The sequence below is a fragment of the Tachysurus vachellii genome, chromosome 17 (assembly GCF_030014155.1).
Source record: "Tachysurus vachellii isolate PV-2020 chromosome 17, HZAU_Pvac_v1, whole genome shotgun sequence".
Lineage (NCBI taxonomy): Eukaryota > Metazoa > Chordata > Actinopteri > Siluriformes > Bagridae > Tachysurus > Tachysurus vachellii.
Genome location: NC_083476.1, coordinates 6,092,925 through 6,112,477, shown reverse-complemented (window position 1 = coordinate 6,112,477; position 19,553 = coordinate 6,092,925). Strand labels below are relative to the sequence as shown.

General features: G+C 33.7%; 2 protein-coding genes across 2 annotated transcripts; one reads left to right on the top strand and one right to left on the bottom strand.

Annotated features, from left to right (window-relative positions):
* The first annotated feature begins 1,824 nt into the window (after nucleotides 1–1,824).
* wdr91 (WD repeat domain 91) lies at nucleotides 1,825–13,260 on the top strand. Its single transcript, XM_060890982.1, has 16 exons — nucleotides 1,825–1,891; nucleotides 2,619–2,752; nucleotides 3,313–3,492; nucleotides 4,216–4,423; nucleotides 5,029–5,111; nucleotides 5,996–6,102; nucleotides 7,660–7,825; nucleotides 7,988–8,134; nucleotides 8,290–8,477; nucleotides 8,813–8,963; nucleotides 9,708–9,802; nucleotides 10,683–10,842; nucleotides 11,183–11,291; nucleotides 11,664–11,776; nucleotides 11,921–12,118; nucleotides 12,852–13,260. Exons 2-16 carry the CDS (start codon nucleotides 2,630–2,632, stop codon nucleotides 13,014–13,016), a joined length of 2,193 nt encoding a protein of 730 aa, XP_060746965.1. The 5' UTR covers nucleotides 1,825–1,891; nucleotides 2,619–2,629; the 3' UTR covers nucleotides 13,017–13,260.
* A 2,194-nt stretch (nucleotides 13,261–15,454) lies between these two features.
* Nucleotides 15,455–17,433, bottom strand: LOC132859846 (vitelline membrane outer layer protein 1-like). Its single transcript, XM_060890811.1, has 4 exons — nucleotides 17,153–17,433; nucleotides 16,665–16,789; nucleotides 16,107–16,220; nucleotides 15,455–15,642 (listed from the first exon to the last, which is right to left on the bottom strand). The coding sequence occupies exons 1-4, from the start codon at nucleotides 17,330–17,332 to the stop codon at nucleotides 15,462–15,464; spliced, it is 600 nt and encodes a 199-aa protein (XP_060746794.1). The 5' UTR covers nucleotides 17,333–17,433; the 3' UTR covers nucleotides 15,455–15,461.
* Nucleotides 17,434–19,553: the final 2,120 nt, after the last annotated feature.

The following is a 19,553-nucleotide window of genomic DNA, read 5'->3' as shown; positions in this document are numbered from 1 at the left end:
AACTCTGTACATTTAAATTTGTTAAATAATTTGTTTAGTGTGGACAAAGATATAACCAATGTTTACATTGAATTTCTCTTCTGTTAAGACCTTATGCAATTGTGCAAAATGTGCTATACCATTTGGGTCAGGTATCATGCTGCCCCATGCAGCAGGGGGTAGGAGCAACAATGGACAATGTTGCCAGAAATAAGGCTAGTTTAAAATGACTGCTAAATTGCCTACATGTATGGTCACAATCTGCATGCTGTAGAATGCACTTTGCATTGTACAGTGTTTCCTGTTTATGGCATATAGTTCATTTGATGCCTGCATTGGTCAAAATAGAGTTTCAAGAAAAATATAAATATTAAATATTTAATAATATTTAGTCATAATACATTTATGACATGATTTACTATAATATTTGTACAATATTATGTATGAAACTGATAAAAAAAGAAATGAATATATGTGACCTTTATATATATATTTTACAAGACATGACTCAAGCAGACTTGGAAGATGGAAGGAACCAGGCAGTTTATTAGAGATACAATGATCACAGCAATCATATTTAATAACCATAACTATATTTTCACCATCATTACTCCTGTTATTTGTATAGCATTGTGCTATTCATCTGCAGTATCATGCATGGTGATAAATCACGGTATCATGGAATTACATTTCTGCCATTTCTCTCAATTTTCTCTCATTTTTGTTGATTTTGCATTTCTGTTGAATTGTTTTTATTTAAAAACAAAAAGGTCAGTAAAATCCCTGACACTGTTCTATTACGTCCATTACTTTTTTATTCTCTTAACCTTATAGTGTATTTATCTTTATTTTTGTGTCTTTATCTATTTTTTTGTATTTTGCCTGGTGGCCTCTTTTTTCATTGTTATTTGAATTAACAAGCAATTACGATGCGCAAGTATACATAGCAGGCCTACTATTATTATTATTATTATTATTATTATTATTATTATTATTATTATTATTATTATTATTATTATTTCCTTTCCTTTTACTCAGACAAAGACTCATGAGAAGACTCAAGAGTTTTTTTTTTCCAGAAGCAGGCTCTTGAACTTCAGGGCCATGTAAAATGACGTGATTGGTTGGTCCAGCCATTTATTTTGTTATTATGTTTCCCTCCACAACTTTTTCCGGTGTATACTTATCCAAAGACTTGGAATATGGAAGGAACCAGGCAGTTTATTAGAGATACAATGATCATAGCAATCATGTAGCATATAAAATCACAACAGGTCATAGGCCTATTTGTGGTCATAACTGTCACTGTACTTTTTTCTGCTTCTGAGAAAATTGTACATTGCAAAGTCAACGATAAGGTGGCAAGAGGATGACAAGTTCAAGAAAAATGTATACAGCCCAGATAGCAATGTGTTATTTTTGAATAAAACAATAAATTCTTAGACGTAGCAACACGAGTGGAAAAGGAAAAAGGAACCACAACATTTCTTCCATTTTCTCTCAGTGAAATCTGTGAGTGTCAAACAAGCAGGAGCTTGAACATATTGGTCTATCTATGGCTTGGAGGTGAGAAGGCAGAGTGAGGAAATGGTGTAGAAGAAATGGTGTGATAAAGAAGGTATTGGTGGCAGACATGAAAGCATGGAACCAGGATTTTAAAGTGTCTTTTTAAAGTTTGCTATAGCACAGTCTAGATTAGTGTACTTTAGAATCATCTTTACTCTTGACAACATTGGTTAAAATCGTGTCCAGCTAAAGGTTTCCAGAAAAGATCCTTATACAATTTCAAACATAGCACGCCATCTTCTGGCTGTTTTGATGCACGTGCTTGTCAGCTGACCTAAAGTAAAATCACATGACGCACAAAAACAGGAAACCGGAAGTGATTTCCCCAAACCTTAGCTCTATAACGGTAAGATGATGTATTAACTATTAATTGAACTTTGTATTTCAAAAATATGTTGTCATTTAATTATTTGGTAGGTGTAATAAACGGTACAATACAAGCATAAGGATAATGTATATGACGGTATTGTCTGTACGTGTAAATAGCTAGATTAGCTCGCTAGCTAACTGCTAACTATTACTCATTGTTACTCACGCATTTGTGTTTATTTGACAACCTGATGTTTGCAGACATAAAATACCTTTAACAGAACTAAACACTTGAGGATAAAACACTAATCTTACCACCTCCACATTATTTCTTGTCTTATAAAAGCAAAGTCCATGCATTCTTTCTGACCCCACAGCAATTTGGCAACTATTTATTTATTTATCTATTTATTTATGACAGACGTCGTTTGTTTTATTCGTTACTAATTACACTTAATGATGGGGAAGTTCACCAAGACAAGTTAGTTCTTGGCGTATGTTCTAGGCACAATAAACAGTCGTTCCCTCACGCCGCACTATTTTCCCTATTTCACACACATTTAAGGTTAATAAAACAAAACAGAAGTACAGCTTGTTAACCAGAAAGTTCTCTGTCCTCGAAACCTCAAAGGCAGAAAATGTACTGACCCCTAAATATACGCTGAAACTGGAGACTCCTTCCATAAATGTTAAAGAAACATTTAGTTAAAATAAAGATAGTGATCTATCTATCTAATCAACTAATCTATTTTTATTACTGGCAGCAAATGTAAGGATGTCATCAGCAATGGAAAGGACAGATGATCTTGTACGGGAATATTTGATATATCGAGGATTTACAAGCACTCTCAAACATCTAGACACTGAAATCAAATCAGACAAAGAGAAAGGATTTAGAGTAAGTATCTCTCATTCTACACACACCACAGAGACACACACACACACACACACACACATATATATATATATATATATATATATATATATATATATATATATATATATATATATATATATATATATATATACGTGTGTATATATATATATATGTATATATACACACGTGTATATATACATATATATATATATATATATATATATATATATATATATATATATATATATATATACACACGTGTATATATATATAATGTGAAAATAAATTAAGAATTTTGTGCATTTCATCACAACAAACAAATCACATGTAGCACAATGAACTCAAGAGGATCCCCAAAACATTGTTCATATTGAAATATTTGTGATGTTTTTATCAATTCTGGTGCTAATATTTTGGGTTGTAATTTTGATCTTCTCAAAATACAAATAAATGGAGCAGTTATTTGCCCTGTTGAAAATACTGTTTCTGCTTTAATAACTGCTGATAACTGCTTTATCATGGTGTGGTGCAGAATTGCTAATACACACTTGCTAATACTATTACATGCTTCAAAACCCCAGGTGGATAAAATAATCGAGCAGCTTCAGCAGTTCATTCAGAGCTATGACCTTGCTGGACTCAAAGAATATTGGAGCTACCTGGATCACAGACTCTTCAGTCGTTTGGAGGATGTTTACAGACCCACTGTTAATAAACTAAGGACAAGCCTCTTTCGGTACTACCTTGTGTACACTGTTCAGGTAGGATGCTATTACATTTTTATATTATGATTATCTTTTATGACAGTTTAAAGTATTTGCTGACTAAGGCAGCTTGACATTGCTTTAGTAACGCACTTGGCAGCTTCTTCAATTGAACATACAACTATGTAATTGTAGCAAAGAAGTAAAAAATACAGAGTGCATGTGATCACATTTTGTGAGCAAGAATTAAAGCGGCGTGTTTTGTCTCTGAAAGCCTTTTGAAAATTGTGAATTATTATTTTTTTAAATAAATTTAGTCACTGGATTGCTGCTTTATGTTTTACAGCAAAGAGCAAAAACTTTCCACACAGAGAAATATATATATAGTATATACTATACTTTCACCATCATTACTCCTGTCATCAGTATAGCATTGTGCTATTCATCTGCAGTATCATGCTTTGTGATAAATCACTGTATCATGAAATTACATTTCTGCCATTTCTCTCAAACCGTTTTTGTTGATGCTGCATTTCTGTTGAATTGATTTTATTTAAAAACAAAAAAGTCAGTGAAATCCCTGACACTGTACTATTATGTCCACTCCTTTGTTTTCACTCTTAACCTTATAGTGTATTTATCTCTATTTTTGTGTCTTTATCTATTTTTTTCCATTGTTATTCGAATTAACAAGCAATTACAATGCATAAGTATACATAGCAGTCCTACTAGAATTATTATTATTATTATTATTATTATTTTTCCTTTCCTTTTACTCAGACAAAGAATCTTGAGAAGATTCAAGAGTTTTTCCAGAAGCAGGCTCTTGAACTTCAGGGCCAGGTAGAATGGCGTGATTGGTTCATCCTGCCATTTATTTCGACACCGGAACAAAATCCGATCTTCTCTCCATATTTTTCCCGCCAGTGGGCCGATACCTTCCTCGTTTCCCTCCACAACTTCCTCAGTGTTCTTTTCCGGTGTATGCATATCCTTTCTGTCTCTACTTAAGGATGTTTTAGTGATGGATCTTTTAGCTAATATCTAGAAATCCAATATCTTAAAATCCAAGGAATTATAACTGATATACACAGAATAATGCTTTCTATTAATAATAATTAAATTAAATATATATTATTTACATATTTCTTTCAGAGATGTTGCGCATCCGTTACCGACTTGCTGTAAATTGCTTGGTTTTGAAGGAACAAGTTGAAAGTTCTAGCTGAAAACGCTGTAAATTTGGATGGTGGTTTAGTTAACATCATATTTTTAAACATTACAATTGTTACAAATACAAATATTTAAATACAATCTTGTGCTGTTTTTTAAATAAAGTCAAAATTACAAGCAAAGTTATTAAATAAAAAATAGAAAATATACAGGAAATGTTAGATTCTTATCATAAATGAATTGATACAATGAAAAGGTGGGGACACTTGGATAAAATCTCTCGATCGCTGTTATTGTTACTTAAAAAATTTGATTGGGTATGAAACTCTATACATTTCCATTTGTATGAAATGAACTTTTCGATAAATAAAAAAAATAACTTTTAGAGCCTAGTACTGGGATATTCCTTAATATACTCACCTCAGCCCGTGCTTCTGAGTTTTGATGCTGAAGTTCAGAGAAACAACAGAATCCAGGAGGAGAACGAACAACTGCGGCAAATGGTAACGTCTTTTTTATTTCTCTCAGCTCTCACCTCCAAACTTATTGGATCCACAAAAGCCATGTCCTTTGTTTTCGTGTTTAACAACTTAGGACAATATTGGAACAGATGATTGTCACGGTGTGCCTTGTTAGATTCATTGTTTAAACCCATAATCGTTCTGAATATCTTTTAAGAATCCTTATACGACTCCTTAATTAATGATGCCAATCTAAACTGTACCAAAATAAATTTTTTTAATTTTTTAACATAATAGAGTTGCTTAAGTTCCCTCACCAGCTACTCTTTTTTCCCCCATTTGTTTACTATGTCTGTAATATACTGAATAGGACTTAGTATACAGAATGGGAATTTATTATACTGAATAGCTGCTGTTAGAGAAAATTCATTGTCATCTTTTGGTCGTTTAGTATTGATAAAACTGCAAAGCTATGTCTAAAATATCACAGTATCATGATTTTATTTACCAGCATTAACTCTAGTTCTGTTTCAGATTTTATTTACTGTTTGGTGAGCTTTTCTTTTTTGTGCAGTTTAATTATAGTAGAAGCTTGAAAAGCATTTGAATTCAAAGACAATAAACAGCAAGTATAGTAAGTATCTGAAATATTAGGAGCAACATCGGTTAAAAATAATAGGCATCACGAGTGTGGAAAGCTTAGCAAACCGACTAGCTGTTGCTAGTTAAGGTCATAAACCATCTTTATCTTCAGAATGTAAAACATACAGTATATATACCATGAAACCTTATAAAGGCCATCCAAATGAATCACAAAAGTGATCTTGTGTAATAAAATACTGCTCTTGCTGACAGGTGGCAGATTGGTAGAAAGTCTTGTTGTAAGTTATCGATTAAAATTTGTACTACTGTCGTCCCCCCCGCAGTTATTTGCACTTCAAGGACAATCGAGGCCCAAAAAAGCAGAAGAGATGATGCATCACAAACTCCCTGCTTACGTTCAGCACATGGACCGACTCGGAGACACAGAGCTGTGAGGGCTGAATTTTGGAACTGAATCAACCGTTTTATTGCCAGAGTGGTGTTTTATCAATTTACCCAGAGGATACTGTTTTGAGTCTACTTACAAGAACTGTCTTAATTGAATCAGTTACCAGAACTAATCTTGTTAAATGATAGAAACTGTCCACGATGAAAACACGATGGATTTTATTTTTTTTATAACACTAAAATATCTTTGACAGCATGGCAGAGTTTTGGTTGGTTGAGGCACATACAGTACTGTGTGACTATCGTAGCAGCAGTAGTTAGTTAGGTAATAAATTTCACCCCACCAAAAACCTTGCACAATATCAAGATGCATGTTGATTATTTCATTGAAATATTATGCATCGCAAGGCTTAAAAAATGTAGCTTGTCATGTTACTGAGGAATCCACAGAGTGAGTTTACCCGATCTGAAAACGTAGACTTTTTTTTTTCTCAAAAAAACATGCTGACACTGGAGACTCCTTTCATAAATGTTAAATAAACATGTCTTTACAGAAATCTTTATCATATCAGTGATTATATATGTTCTTTTGTATTCCCTGTTTAGGTGATTGTAGCTTGTCAAAATTTAGCAATACAAAATTAAACAACTAACCTGTTTTCTATCCACAAGGATCATCTACCTCATTTTGTTTCAGTGAAACACATTTCTTTTATATCAGTTCAATACTAGACTCCTATTTAATAAAATAACTTGTAATAGTATTAGGTAATGATTTAGTCCTACAGGTAAATACCAGTACATATAATAACAAAAGCATACAACAAACGATATATAATACAACAGCAACAAACTAAACAGAAATTGATTGTTTAAATAATGATTAATCATTTCCTGCAGTTAAAAGTTAACGGTCTGTTTATTTGAATGAAATACATAGCATGAGATTTTAGATTCAAGTTAGATTTAGATTCTCTGAAAACTGATTCAAATAAACAGATTTTGTTAGTGAGCTCAATGTTTTAGAGCCTGCTGTGATGCTTAACATTGTTTTAACAAGGAATAAAAGTTCCTGTGAGTTCTTTCTTTTTCTGTTTTGATTTTTTGGATTAAACAGAGCGTATTCTAACTAGCAAGCAAATCTGCTGTAAAGCCATAATCCTAATCTTTTTAAAGATTAATATCTGGATGTTTCCATGATTTAATTTTCCATGGATATTGCAAGACTACAAATGGGCTAGTTTGTATTAAAGAAGAAATACTGGCCATTGTTCCTCCACTAAACATTCACATATATAAAACATATAATATGGTAAATATAATTATTTTGAGTTAGTAATGTTTCTATTTATATATATATATATATATATATATATATATATATTTCCAATAATCGTTTTATTTCCTTAATATTCTAAAGTCATACAACATTCTTACCATTCTGTCGTAATTCTGCTTATGCACTGGTTCTTACACAGGCCTTATTGTTCGGTTGTATTCGGTTTAAAGGCTGAGTATTGATTTATTCCTCCAAAGAGATTTGCGTGTGGACTGTAGGATGGAGGAGGAGAATGAGGCATGCATGTGTGTTTTGTCGCAGGGATTTGGTGTCGAGCCAGCGTGTCGTAAACCCCAGCACTCCTTCAAGGAATTTCTTCTCCTTTTTGCCTCAGGGCAGAAGAGCCCCGGTGCGAACACCTCAGGGCGCAACAAGCTCCTCCCCAACACAGGCTGCCCTCGGGAGGAAGGAAACCCCGGCCAATCAGGTTTAATTTTAGAGGAGATGCAAAATGGATGGTCCTCTGTTTTTTTTTTTTATCAACACTTTTACACTGAAGGTCTTTAAATTATTGTATTTTTGGGGTTTATTATTATTATTATTACTACTACTATTATTATTATTATTACTATTATTACTTTTTTTGTAGTTAGGGAAGATGAAGGACCCTACACCCTTAAAAGATTCCAAGATGGCATCCGTTGTCGTTCCCCCGACAGACACAGGTGTAAGGCAAAAGAGGCAGATGGATCATGAGAAAGAGAGAAAAGAGCTTTTCTCCAAACAAGCAGCACAGGTTCATTATTATTCATTTACAGTATATATAGATGTACATATGTAGACAGATAATATTTACTATGTGATCAAATGGTCTGGCTTTACAATGGTTTGGGAATAATAAAAAAAATGAAAGACTGTGTGTGTGTGTGTGTGTGTGTGTGTATTTCACAGAATTCTGAAAAGAAAGGTGAGATTTCTGAGGCTGGGGGTCAAATCGAATGCCAGTGTGACGTGACAGACTCGCCAACCTATCAGACACAGACTTGCACTGAAGGGGGCAGGGCCGTGGCTGAGCAACCTTTCATCAAACTAAGTCAGGAAGAGTATGGTGAACATCATTCTTCCATCATGCACTGCAGGTGAGTGGAGATTTCAAAAAGAAAAAACATCTTGCAGATATTTTCTCCGTATCTTAAACGCTGACGGTTGAAAATAAAGTTTCTTGGATCCATACAGTGGAACCTAGATCTTCCGGTTCATTAAGTAAATATACACATACACTGCTTTGAATAAGTATTTCCCCCTTCCCCATTATATTTTTTCACATTTTGTACTGTTAGAAATTGGAATTGAAATGAAATTAGTTTGGCTTTTCACTTTGTTTTTATTTATACATTAGGTCTAACCTGATTGTGTAATTTATATATTTTTGTGAAACAAAGATTAAACTCTAAAGCGCAACTTTTTTCTACAGGGTAGACAGTTCGGGTAGAAAGGTGGCGAGTCTGGATGTGGATGGCGTAGTGAAAGTTTGGTCCTTCAACCCCATTATGCAGACAAAAGCCACAATTATGTCCAAATCTCCTCTGCTTTCACTGGAATGGGCTACAAAACCAGACAGACTGGTGAGAAATATAATAACATCTTTCTTTTCTCTCACATTTCTATATATTCTGCTTAGTTTTGCAGATGTGTAGCACCTAGAAGGCAGAGTGTGAGACAGACATTTCATTGTATTGTAATGTATGTGTGACAAATAAAGGCTTCTTCCTAAAACAATTCCTTTAGAGATCTAGAACATATATGTCTTAATTGTTAATGATTTATATATAATTGTGGTCACTATTCAGTCTTGTAAGGTTCTCATCTGGACCTTTTATAAGTACGGAGTTGTATTTAAATTTATTCTAATTTTAATAGTAGTGATACTAGCAATTCAAAACAAATGTCCTAGAAACCAATGGAACAAAAAGAAGAGCATTAATCTATGGTAAAATAAAGACCTTTCCAAGTTGATTTCATTAGTATGACAGAAGGAATGCATAATTGTTATATATCAGTAGAACAACTAACAGAAGGTACAAATGAGAAAAATGCTCACCAAGAAATTGTTTCTTTACCAGTTGTGAATTTGAAATTCTTCATTTTTTTGCAAGTAATTAGATAATTAATTTATTGTTTGCTATGCCGTGCTGCTAATTTGTCCATTATTTATATTTTATGCATTTAAGCTAATATCAAATAACAATTAGTTTTTTGTGATCTAGAAAGAAATCTTTCTTCCAGCTGTGGTTACTCATATTTTTTGTTCAGGTTTAGATGTATATATACAGTGTTGATGAATAAGTTGAATTGTGTTTTCTCTGCAGCTGTTGTTGGGCAGTGGGGTTGGCACCGTGAGGCTGTATGATACTGAAGCCAAGAAAAATCTGTATGAAATGTCTATAGGTGAAGCTCATCCACGGTAAGTATCACAGTTTTTGCAAGACAGTTCTGTTAGGTTAGGTCAGGGGTCGGCAACCCGCGGATCCGGAGCCGCAAGTGGCTCTTTCATCCCTCTGCTGCGGCTCCCTGTAGATTTGGAAAAGAAATATTTAATTTTTTTTATTTTAGTTAGTTAGTTTTTAAAAACTGTAATTCTAAAATCTAAGATTATGATGATATTGTAACTTTAAAACAAACCGTGTTTAATTTGTTTGTCACTCAAAATATGCGTCATAACTGCCGACACACAGAAGCAGAAGCATTTTTGGTTTGCTGCAGCCGGCAAGTTAAATTTTGATGTCATGAATACGAAGAGGACTCAATTAGACATTGAATATTTATTTTTGTTTGCTTGCAGAAATAAAATTTCGTTTACTCGGTAGCAGTTCATTGATTTCTTAAATGCAACACACTACAGTTATTTCTATACTTTCCATAAAAGTAAAAAACGATATATGCTGTGTTATCTTCATTTTAGATGTCAAAAGGGTTTTGTGGCTCCCTGTGTTTTTTTTTTCTGTGGGAAACGGGTCTAAATGGCTCTTTGAGTGTTTATGGTTGCCGACCCCTGGGTTAGATGTTTGAGAAGTCTTATTAAGATTAGCATTGATAAATTAGACAAAATGTTTCTCTTATCTTGTTTTCTTCTTTCTCCTGAAGATAAAAGTAAAAGTCCTGAAGTAAAATAAAATAACCTTGCAAAAATCTTGCAAAACCTATTTACAGCGTCACTTCTGACTGCTACGAAGCAATGCCACTTCCAAAAATGTTAAATAACTGATCAGAATCATGCATTCAGCAGTTTTGTTGTAGAAATATTATTTAATGCGTGTTTGTGCGTATATATCTGTGTGTTTCAGGATACTATCACTGGCCTGCAGTCCCAGTGGAACATCGTTTGTGTGTTCAGCAGCAGCTCCTGTGGCTCGTTCAGGTGGCATGTCAGAAACAACGCCGCGTCTGATGCAATCTGTCCCCGGACAACTTCTGCTCTGGGACACCAAGACTGTCAAACAACAGGTAAACAATGTGGCTAATATTCTGGGGTTGCGCTATAGTAGACTGTATTGTGGTATCACAACATGTTCATAGTGGTGGTGTATAGTGCTGTGTGGGTTATTCACGCTCATACACCTTCATTTAAACTGATGTTATTATGGTGTTAAGTTGTACATTGCACCATTGCGTTGTGTAGCTGCTTTTGTACTTGGAGTCAAGACACTAGGATGCACTTAATTCTGTACAGTGTTTGTTAGCTCTAGTGTACATTGGGATTCTGATATACTGTACAATTCATTTTAGTGTGTGTGAGAAAGGGAGAGAAAGAGTGAGATTGATTATTTTTATTTTTTATTTCTAGCTGCAGTTTGCACTGGAGCCGGGGCCTGTCGCTGTAAACTGTATTGCGTTCAACCACAATGGGAATCTTCTGGTAACTGGAGCTGCTGATGGCATCATACGGCTGTTCGGTAAGATTATTATTCAATCATTATTATAACTGTGCAAACCTGTGCACTAAAGAAAGTTATTATATTACCGTTCCTATATTAATTAATCATACCTGCTACAACACAGTAGAAAACAGAACAAGAAATGATAAAAATTGTAATCAACCCCAGCACTTGGTGTTTTACAAGCAGAATAAAACCCACTGAGACGTGCAGCTATAGCACATGACTCCATCCCATTGTTGAGCATTTTCACATAAGATTATGACCCATTGTCTCTGTCTCTGCTATCAATTTCTTATCGACTGCACATCAGTCATACTGCACATTAATGCCTTTCTTATATATCCATTCCTTTACATCATCACACATCTTATCTGTTCTTCCATGCAGACATGCAGAGGTATGAAAGTGTTATGAGTTGGAAGGCTCATGATGGTGAAGTGTATAGTGTTGAGTTCAGCTATGATGAAAACACTGTGTTCAGCATTGGAATGGACGGCAAGGTTAGTGTGCAAAATCTGCTAGCAAGGATTTCTCAGCTATCTTAGCCATAGTTTAGTCATTCTTTACTACCATAAGATGAATTCCAATCTCTCTTTGAGTCTTTAGAGGTAATTTTTGATGAAACGCATTTCTGTGTGTTTTAGTTCATCCAGTGGAATATTCACCGCTCTGGAGTGAAACAGTCAGAGTACTCGTTATCTCAGGATGCCGTGGGACCGTTTGTGTTGTCCGGTTACAGTGGATATAAGCAGGTCCAGGTGCCACATGGGAGACTTTTTGCGTTCGATTCAGAGGGACAGCATGTACTCACCTGCTCCAGTTATGGAGGACTTATCTATCGGGTGAACACACACACAACAAGCACACACTAATTTTTATCACATTTATCAGCTCCACGAATGCAAATGTGAAACAAAATAGCCCACAGAAAAACTATCATCATCATCATCATCATTAACAGTATTGCTGTTAAACTAATAATAATAATATTATAATAATAATCATCATCATCATCATCATTATTATTATCATAATATATGCAAATGTTTGGGTTCAGATTCTCATTTTCCCATTCCAGACTTTATTATTATTATTATTATTATTATTATTATTATTATTATTATTAGTAGTAGTAGTAGTAGTAGTTTTAGTGTTATTATTATTAATAGTATTAGTATTATGAATAGTATTGTTTTGGCAATAATAATAATAATAATAATAGTAGTAATACTAGTAATAATAATAAATCTGTTCCCTTTAATTCTAATATTAATATTATTTAGAATGTTTCCATATTTTTAATTTAAAATAAGGCTCATTTAGCAAACTCTAATTTCTTGGTTTAATGTCATTATCAGCATTATTTCAGTGCATATTGTGTGTGCTGCAGTTGCAGTTCTTCTAAATTATAATCCACCGAGTATAATGTGTATAATGTGTCTCAGTTTCTTAAATTATTATTCTATTTATTTAAATATGTATTATTTTGTATAATAGATGGGTTGGGTTTCCAGGATTGTTGTAATGTACTGATTTTCTAATATTTGACATAATTGTGTGTGTTTGTGTCTTAAGCTGAATAAGGGGGGCGCAGGTCTGGAGAGTGTGTTGTCTTTGGGGGGCCATAAAGCGCCGGTGGTAACGGTGGACTGGTGTTCAGCTGTGGACTGTGGAACCTGCCTTACAGCATCAATGGATGGCAAAATCAAACTGAGCACACTCCTCGCACAGAAACCATGACAAGAAAAAGTGCTTATAATGTACATTCTAATGATCATTTTTATTAGCACCTTCTTCTGTTTTCGTCAGCTTCCCATCGTAGCTTGGGTAAAGACAACCGATCCTAGTCTACTTATTTTTACTTTTATTACTGTTACATTTCAGTTCTCTATACTAAAGAATTATATATTATATTATACTATATTAAAGAATTGCCTTTGTCTATGAAAAATGCTAAAATAAAAAGTGCTTGTTGATACCCAAAGTTTTAGACTCTACATTTATGTTATTACAACTTATGAATGAGGGTGCACGGTGGCTTAGTGGTTAGCACGTTCGCTTCACACCTCCAGGGTTGGGGGTTAGATTCCTGCCTCCGCCTTGTGTGTGTGGAGTTTGCATGTTCTCCCCGTGCCTCAGGGGTTTCCTCCGGGTACTCCGGTTTCCTCCCCCGGTCCAAAGACATGCATGGTAGTTTGATTGGCATCTCTGGAAAAATTGTCCGTAGTGTGTGTGTGTGTGTGTGAGTGCGTGAGTGAATGAGAGTGTGTGTGTGCCCTGCGATGGGTTGGCACTCTGTCCAGGGTGTATCCTGCCTTGATGCCTGATGACGCCTGAGATAGGCACAGGCTCCCCGTGACCCGAGGTAGTTCGGATAAGCTGTAGAAAATGAATAAATGAATGAACTTATGAATGAAATGCTGTTAAAAATGTAACGGTGTGTTGGACTCGTCTATTGAACCCTATTTGTTTTATGTAAATTGTGCATTTTCTTCTTGAGCCTCTTCATGATGTTTGATACAAACCTGATAGTGTGAGGACACTAGTTAAACACAGATCAAGTGAGGACCGGATATAAATTACTCACTCTTTCCTGATATAAAAGAGTTTCAATTACAAAAATACAAATAACAACAAAACCTCCTACTATAATACTGCAGAGGTTCCAGAACCCAAGGATTGAACAGCCTACATTTTATTATTACAGATTCATAATTCAGTAACTGTGTGTCTAATATAAGCATTATTTTGTGTTAATTTCCTTCTTTTGTTGTATTCAGTCCAGTCATGTCTGAACAGCTGAGCCACTGGCTATCTTCAAACTACGGGTGAAGCCGTACCTCTTCCAGAAACTAGCACTTTTTACCTGTTTGGTTTATATTACAATGTGTATTATATATATTGAAAAAAAAAACCTGAACAGAGTTTTAGGTTGATGGTATCCTAAGGCTGTAACCTAGTGAACCAGTGTTAAAGTATTCATCGATAGAGAAATAAAAGCACTTTTGATGAGATTGAGACTCAGTGTTGTTGAGAAGTTGAGAAGAGAAATTATATGGAACGAGAAATTCTGTTATACCTTTATATTACACATAATCATGTTTTCTCTGGTAAGTATTGAACTCCACATTAAACAGAAACTCTTTCCTCATGTTGCACATAAAATATAGTGTTACCATGTTCAATTTATGTGTGTTTAAGGCAGAGTTATATGACGTCAGTTCACTTCTCCCAAATGCCCAAGCTACTGATTTATCCAAGCCTGGATTACAGATATGTCTAAATTCTAGTTTTTAAAATCAGATCAATCAAATATTGTGAAGGCGACAGAAAATCAAACACACAAACCAAAATCTGTAATGTAAATCAACATTTTTATTGTACTGTAATATTAAGCCCTTACAGAATAAGATCAATATATTTTAAATCATGATTATATTTATGAAGCCAAATCTATGTAGCCATTGTGTGTATTTTTCTTTTTAATCTGCCAGATATGAGCACTTAAAGAACTGGATCCAGACTAGTATAATTTTACACAAGCAAATGTTAAATTACTTTATACACTATTTGCACACCATACTGCACCTGGACACTTTAAGGACAATCTTTAAAAACCGTACACATTTATGTATATGTATATGTATATTTATGTATATGTATATACATTATTTCTTCATATTCTCCATATATTTCATATTTTTATATAGTCTTTATATAGTTTTCTTAAATAGTTTTCTTATATAGTTTATACTTTCTTATTATTTTACTCTCATTTTATTTTTTGCTTTTTTATACTTTTTTTATATTCTTTATTCTTACACCAGACAGTTGCATAAAGCATTTCACTGCATATCGTACCTTGTATGTATGTATGTGTATGTGACAAATAAAATTTGATTTGATTTGAAAAGAAAATGTATTGTTTTCAAATCTAAGCAGAGCAACACAAATGTGACTTCCTCTGCAACTGTTTAAAACAAAAAGCCCTCAAAGGCTGAGTTATATAAAGATAAAAATTGTAAGTTTGTAATTGTAAGTTGGTCTGGATGATGGTGTCTGCAAAAAGCTGTAAATGTGTAATTTATTTATATATGTTTTTTTTAATCTTATGAATGACACAAATGCATTTTTTCCAAAATAAATTTTAATGGAAATCATTTTACGACATTGCCCCATCAAACCTTATTCGCAGCAGAAAAAGATGACGTCATTAAGAGAAGTGTCGTCTCCTGAACCCTGTGGTGACTCTATTTTTGTTTGGATTCCGCAAATTCCTGTTCCAACACATTTTTGACTCCATCCACCCCATTGTCCCCAGTCCATGCCGCTGCCGGTCAGCATTTCCCCTCCAGTGCATGTGAACCTAGAAGTTTTTACATTTTTTAAATTTATTATATAAGAAAGCACTTTGCACTATTCCTTGAAGCTACTTCTATTCATGAAAGTCACTGCAGATGAAAACTGCTACAACATCTTTAAAAATCAGAAATAAATAATATTTTATTTATTATTTATTAATATTTATAAATAATATTTATGCAAAAAGCTGAAAAGCTGTGTAATTTATATATATATATATATACATATATATATATATATATATATGTATATATATATATATATATATATATATATATATATAAACCAAAATATATATATATATATAAACAAAAATCGCTAAGCAATATTCACAGTTTATAAAATTACTTCCAAAGCACTATAAACAAATTATAAACACAGTTATAAGCATTTATTTATACAGCCTTCTTTACAGTTCCTTTTCATAATTAATTAATATTTATTCATTAATAATGAGTTATTGGTCACCTTATGTTGTTAGCAGCAGTATCATCACCACGTCCTTGACTGGATTCAACACGCAGTTGAAATGACTGCAGCACACCTTTTGAGCACCAAATGTTCTGTGTCCAAGTTCCCCAGCTTAAAGAAAAGAAAAGACATTAATAGCTGGCTAGAAATTTAGGACTGAGCATGCTTAGATGATTGACATTATATTAAAGCTTAAGATTATGTGAGGTGTGAACACAGAGTATGTCAGCTATGCTGTAGCAGGGATGGAGGCTAATGGATGGGGTCCTCTCATCTTAGCCACAAATATTTTTGCCTATTACAGCTTTAAATTATTTTATTATTTGCACTTGTTTTGACAGTGAAAATTGCTGACCCCTTATCCAATTATTCTCATTAGGCAATTGCTGACTCTTAAATAGATCTGAATTCCATTCACCACTGGATGTGATTGTGTAAATCCTGGTATTGCACAAGTACAACTGTTGGGCCATTGATGAAAGCCTTTTTTGGATAAAAGCATCATCAAAGTATTTAATGTAAAACCATGGATTTTGTTTGCATGTGACTCTTTACCTGCCAGCATCAGATAGGACTGTTGAATAACCCTGAGGATCCCTTGTAGAGCCCATGGGTTTAGTGCAGCGAAGGGCAATTCCATTTAGAGCTGTGTCATCGCCATCTCCTTGTGATGCTTCAACCTAGATGACAAGTAAAACATATTACTAAAGTTAATATTCATATTTTATTTAAGTATTATATATGTAGGAAAGAGAGAGAAGAAGAGATTTAGCTCCATAAGAATGACACACAGACATGGAGAAAGAAAAGGAAAAGATAACGACATGTAGGGACATGTGTGGTACAGTCGTTAAGACATTGGGCTATTAATCTGATTAATGACTAATTTTGAAAGTTTAAATCCAATCTATTTGCCTGTTGTGTCCTCCAACAAGAGAGAGAGGGTACTCAAGTATAAAACAGTTTATAAATGAATAATTCTTATACATATTTAATTCAGCAAAATTAGAATGATTTATAAATAATCCAGCAAAATTACTTACTTTGAGACTAAATCCTGTAGCATAGGTTCCATAGGGACACATATCTCGATATCCCCATGAGCCCCAGCCCATTCCGTTACTAACTTCAATCTTGCCGGAATACGTCCTCTCAACTATCTGTCCATTGCTGACACTCATGAGAACAAACAGAGGCAAAACAATACTGCTCACAAACACCATGATTAATAGACCTCTTCTAGATAACCTAGATTAAAAAAAAAAGTCAGGTTTTTAGCTTGTCAGAATCTTCCTTTTTCAAAAAACGTAACCAAATTCTATTCTAAACTGAAAACACGCCAAGACTGCTTATATGCTGTCACTTCTGTACAATGCTATTGGTTGCCTAAATTCCTCCTGTTCCCGTAAACAAACAGACGTGACAACATGTGCATATGTGAACGTAAATAAACATCCAATTTTGGTCATTTACCTTTGGTCATTTATTAAATCAACAAATGAACTCAGCTGTTTTCCAGTAAAACCTTAGTAATCAGATAACGGTAAACTGAAAGCACAAGCATCAGAGTACTTTATTCCTCAGTAAAAGAATCTTAAATTTGGATTACCGTGTGGAAACTGAGCCACAGTTTTTTAAAGAATACACATTCCTGACATGGGCTGAATACGGTGCCTTTAAAGACTCAGTGGGAACATCTTATGAACATTCTTTGTATTTTAAATGGTTACTCCAGTTAAGGAGATACCATAAACGATATCCTACCTTATGGCAAGTAAAGCAATCATTATAAAGAAGTATGAAATAAGGCTGGACACCAACAGGGAAATAGAACATTTTATCCAGAACATTTTATCTGGCCTAAAAAATGGTTAAATAATCATCAATATGAACGACAACATCAATGTTGTTGATAGTCAGATATACATTTTTTTGGCCTAATTTGTAAGTATTTTTGAAAAGAGATTTAAAAAACTTTCATCCTCACATGGAAAACCAATGAATGTAAGACTATGCCAAGATGCTTTTTCTTCCATAATATAATTTAATTTAATTATTTGAGTATTTTTTTAAATGGTTTTTAATTTTTAAAACAAATTCTGATCTTGTTTTCTATATCATTACAGGAATATTCTATTTTAAAGAACCTTACTACAGAAAAAAAATATTTGAACATACTACTTAGGATTACATGGCTGATAAGCTCTTTATACAGAACAATAAATATTTCAAATGAAGACAAAAAACTCTTAAGAACATGTTTGAAGAGCATTTTTATTTTATTGAGTAATTCAAAACAGAATTCCATTAAAGCACAGAAGAACAGTTTAACAAAACTAACTAAATCATCAGTGAGTACATTTTTGTGATTATTAATGTCATTATCCTATAATTCACTCGCATGTCAGATTTCATGAGATATAAAGAGAATGTTTAGTTGTAGTTGTTTTCGTTTGTGTTCTTGTCTCGTAAATTCATTCTGAAAAACAGGAAAATATCAACATGAGTTGAATGTGTCAATTTCCTTTTTCTGCAGCCATATGAATAGAAAACATTGCAAATGTTTTTCCTTTTGTGATCCAGATTTGGTTAAAATTGTACCTCAGTAGCAGCAATAGAAGTTCACATCATTAAGACTGGTGTCATCCAATATGCCCTGAGGTGACTCCACTCTTGTTCGGATGCCACAAATCCCAGTTCCACCACAAAGTGAGCTCCAGGAACCCCAGGTTCCCCAGTTCATACCAGCACCTTGTAACACCTGGCTTCCAGAGCATTGGAACCTAGAGTTTTATGTTATAAATACATTTCCTATAATTCTTTTCATTCAAATTTCTTTTTTAAACACATGACTAGGGCTCTGACATGTTGACAAGCCATCAAATCATCACTTATAACTTTTTATTCAAGTAATACATTTAAAAAGATACATGTGTGAAGCATTACCTAATTATAGTTACAGATCAAATGATTAGTGAGTATCAGCTTCATCAAACCTATTAGCTTTTTGATAGTAATTTGAGATGATATTGCATGTGTGGTTTATTGTGAGTTACTAATTACCTTATGTTGTTAGCAGCACTATCATCAATGAACCATCACTGATAACTCTGTACTTGCAGCTGGAAAGCTTTCAGTACTCCACTACAGCACCAAAGAGGCTGTGTCCAAAACCCCCAGCTATAAAAAACAACAGTTAATACTAACACCAACACTATCACTACCTCTACTTCTACTACTACTACTAATAAATATTATTATTTGTTATAGGTATATATTGTTGTTGTTGTGTTGAAAAAATGCAAAATATTAAATAAATAACTCAACAGCTTATGTTTTAAATGTATGTTTAATGTTTAAATGTACAATATGGGCTAAGATCTTCTATTTTGAATTCTGACACTGAATAATTTTGTATCTTATGCAGGTCTTGAAAGTCTTTTA